Source organism: Sceloporus undulatus, chromosome 2, assembly GCF_019175285.1.
Source record: "Sceloporus undulatus isolate JIND9_A2432 ecotype Alabama chromosome 2, SceUnd_v1.1, whole genome shotgun sequence".
Classification (NCBI taxonomy): domain Eukaryota; kingdom Metazoa; phylum Chordata; class Lepidosauria; order Squamata; family Phrynosomatidae; genus Sceloporus; species Sceloporus undulatus.
Window position 1 is genome coordinate 229,808,582 of NC_056523.1, and position 2,005 is coordinate 229,810,586.

The 2,005-nt window shown below is 39.9% G+C and overlaps 1 protein-coding gene across 1 annotated transcript in view; it reads left to right on the top strand.

Moving 5' to 3' along the window:
* Nucleotides 1-209: 209 nt before the first annotated feature.
* Nucleotides 210-2,005, top strand: part of LOC121922863 (single-stranded DNA cytosine deaminase) — a 13,842-nt gene continuing 12,046 nt past the window's right edge. Inside the window, exon 1 of the mRNA XM_042452757.1 lies at nt 210-220. Coding sequence (XP_042308691.1) covers nt 210-220 — 11 coding nt within the window. The remainder of the gene's footprint in view (nt 221-2,005) is intronic.

Below are 2,005 nucleotides of genomic sequence, written 5' to 3' on the forward strand. Positions count from 1 at the left end.
GGCATCATTTTTAGTATGGTTGCCCTCAGCGCCAGTGAACTGTGTAACTCCACCCCAGGCAAGCTGATTTCTATGGGGGTGTTGAGACGTGAGTGTGCACAACCATCCTTTGGTACTTCTCATTTCTGTACCACCAATTGAAGGGCTATCCAGACACTGCATTGGAGTGTGGTGACTCAAAACAGATTTCCAACATCAGCTCAGCAGTCATGATGGACAGGTAAATGGGTGGTTTCTGCTCCTGTGCATAGTTACTACATCCAGAAGTCAATTGATATGAACTTGTTCTCTGTACTATTATTTTCTTCCCCATCTGACTCAGCTCCCCAGATGGCTTCTTCCCATTTCTCGGTACCCTGTTCTCAGATGCTGTCACCTTTGTATCAGTCTGTTTCCCGCACTTTCACTCTCTCTCATAAATATTTTTTTTCATTATTGTTCTTCATCATTTCCCCACTAACTTTTCTCTCACACAGAGTTTGTTTCAGTGATCTCTCTCCTTATATTGGATGACCATCTGTCAGGGATGCTTTGATTGAGAGTTCCTGCATGGCAGGGGGTTGGCCTGGATGGCCCTTGCGGTTCCTTCCAACTCTATGATTCTATGATTCTATATCTTTTAATTCTTCTTCCAATTGTTTTGTTCCATGTGCTTTTGAAAGCATGGTATAGCATAAATATACACCACCACCACCACCACCACCACCACCACCAGCAGTAGCATCACCCTCAATGTACTTTACACTTTACAGAATAACATAAGGAAAAGGAAGAGGCATTTGTCTCAATGGGACGCTCAACAGCCAGGAGCTGAAATGAGGGAAGGGAAAGGTAAAAGTGTTAAGAGACTAGGAATATACTGAAATGTTTAGTATATAGAGGAGTTCTGTGTACATGTTCATGCATCAAAAATAGCTTGTCTGAAAAGGATTTTCTATATGTTATCTAGTAGTCTACAGACAAATGATTCCAAGTACAGTACTATTTTTCTCAATCTGAATCTCTTTACATTAACAACTGCAACACTTGTAAACTTTTATTTTGGCTTGGTTTTTTGTGGGTTTTGGGGCTATGTGGCCGTGTTCTGGAAGAGTTTATTCCTGATGTTTCACCAGCATCTGTGGCTGGTATCTTCAGAGAGCCACAGATGCTGGTGAAACATCAGGAATAAACTCTTCCAGAACACAGCCACATAGCCTGAAAAACTCACAAAAAACTATGGATGCCAATTGTGAAAGCATTCGATTTTTATTTTGGCATTTGCAAAACAGCAAATGCCTATAAATGGACATAATTAATAGCACATTTTTTGAATCCCAACTGTCGCTCTGTATCCATCTGATCTCTGAATATCATTGTCCTAAGGTTTAGTTCACAATGGTACTACAGGATAGCTTATGAAAATTCAAACGTTACAACATCATACCTATTAGTTTCCAGGCAAGATACAAGGAGTTGGTTTTAACCTTTAAAGCCCTACATGGCTTGGGTCCTGACTTCTTGCGGGAACACCTTCTCTCATATCATCCTCCCCTCACTCTTCGTTCTGCTGGGAAGAATCTGCTTCAATCAAAGAGGATTAGACTTTCGGCAGTGACCCAGCGCTCCTTTTCAGCAGTTGCTCCTAGACTCTGGAATGACCTGCCGGATGAGATCCGTCAGATTACCACCTTGGAAACCTTTAAGAAGGCTATTAAGACAGGTCTCTTCCGGCAGGCCTTTCTAGACTAGAACATCCTTGTTGACCTGCCTCCCCCCCCCCTTTATCTCATTTTAGTGTATTTGTATATTAATGTTTTTCATTTTTCTTTTTTTGGTTTAATTTCTTTTTAGGACTAGAATGTGTTTTATGTTGGGGGGAGGGTTGGAAATTTTGGAATTTTTAATGCATTTCTCTTTTAATTGTATGTTATTTTACTGCTGTAATCCGCTTGGATTCCCTGAGATTAAGCAGATTATTATTATTATTATTATTATTATTATTATTATTATTATTATTATTATT